At 35.9% G+C, this 1,796-nt stretch overlaps 1 protein-coding gene across 1 annotated transcript in view; it reads left to right on the forward strand.

The window, feature by feature from the left end:
- The first annotated feature begins 537 nt into the window (after positions 1-537).
- LOC106867390 (uncharacterized) overlaps positions 538-1,796 on the forward strand; it is a 26,687-nt gene continuing 25,428 nt past the window's right edge. Inside the window, exon 1 of the mRNA XM_014912246.1 lies at positions 538-610. Within this exon, the coding sequence (XP_014767732.1) occupies positions 603-610 (8 nt within the window). The 5' untranslated portion in view covers positions 538-602. The remainder of the gene's footprint in view (positions 611-1,796) is intronic.

Genomic DNA, 1,796 nt, shown 5'->3' on the forward strand with positions numbered 1-1,796 from the left:
ATATATACGACGGGCTTCTTTCAGTTTCCGTCTACCAAATCCACTCACAAGGCTTTGGTCGGCCCGAGGCTATAGTAGAAGACACTTGCCCAAGGTGCCACGCAGTGGGACTGAACCCGGAACCATGTGGTTGGTAAGCAAGCTACTTACCACACAGCCACTCCTGCGCTTATAAATTAAATAATCTGAACGTCAAAGTCGACCTCGGTGAAATTTGAATTCAAAACGTAAAGACAGACGAAAGACCGTTAAACATTTCGCCCGGCGTGCAAACGCTTCTGCCAGCTCGATTAATTTTGCCTTTAAGTTCTAATTGCTAATAAGGCACCCTTCTAAGGTGTTATATATATATATATATGTGTGTGTGTGTGTGTGTGTGTGTGTGTGTGTGTGTTTGCGTGTGTTTGTGTTTGCGAGTGTGTGTGAAAGAGAGAGAGAGAGAGGTAGACAGACAGACAGATATACATCTGTCTATTTACATAATTAGAAGATCTAAAAAACACGATTTTTTCCATTTTTTTTTTCTTTTGCAGTCTACCAAAGCCCATCGCAGAAACCCGCCTCCACAAAGAAATAAGGATATTTTTGATTTAGCCACAACAATGATAAGGTAAAAATATTCTGTTTCATGTTTCAAGGTTTGCTTTCTGCAAATACTATCATCCGTATGCGCCTTCAACATAACCTCTCATGTATTCAACGAGTAAAATTTGAGTAGTCTTGTTTTCTTGTTCTCTTTTAAGACGTTCACTAGGTAACGTGCGGAAGAATCTCATTATTGTCTGATACCAATGGCTGCATTATTCTACGCATTGTTATCTAATAAATACACCATCATTTGACCAATTAGAAATAATCCTACCAGTGTTATTAAACAATAGCAGGATGTCTAGCAGATCAGAGAATGGCTTAGAGACTCCCTCATTCTCTCAGACTAAATATAAAAGATAGTGGTTAGTCGACAGCGTTTTTAATGTAAGGTCCACATTGAACCTACAACGATGGAATTATTTTAGTCCCATCATGCAATGTAATATCAAAATTACTTATCAAAATGACGCTTCCCCTTGTTAGCTTGGTCACTTTACGCGACGATATTCCAATATTCAATGTAAGTATAGATCCTTCTACGCCAAGAGATGTAGGGTACTTTGTGCCAACCTTCCACTGCATCCTACCAGGTTTGGCTTTGGTGTGCAGTTATGCTCACACATTCTCCTTCAATTCCTCTTGGCTTGGTAGATCTTGCATATCTCACATTCATTCGTGTTATATCATACTACAATGCATTCTGTAATGTACACTTCTGGTTATTCATATAACATATATGCGCTCACTGAAGTATTCAAGAATATGCATAAAATTTATTCACTAAATAAATAAGCAGACATGTACACGTATACAAATATGTCTGTAGGATGATTTCTAAATTAAACAATGTTAACTACACACTTATGTGATATATGTGTGTGCGTCTGTGTGTTTATAAATATATATATATGTTCGTGTGTGTATGTATGTATGCATGTATGTATGAATGTATGAATGTATGTATGCATGTGTGTGAATCTGTATGTGTGTATGTACGTATGTATGTATATATGTATGTTTATGTATATATATATATAAATATATACATACCGGAGTAAGCACATAAATGTGAAACACGGTGGAAAAAAGAGTACTCAAATACCAGAGGTAGAGTAATATGCTTTATTTAAAAGCAGCAGAAATATAACAAAAGATGTATGTATATATATATATATATATATATATATAAGTGTATATGTGTATGT

The sequence above is a fragment of the Octopus bimaculoides genome, chromosome 7, assembly GCF_001194135.2.
Source record: "Octopus bimaculoides isolate UCB-OBI-ISO-001 chromosome 7, ASM119413v2, whole genome shotgun sequence".
In the NCBI taxonomy this organism is placed as follows: Eukaryota; Metazoa; Mollusca; class Cephalopoda; order Octopoda; family Octopodidae; genus Octopus; species Octopus bimaculoides.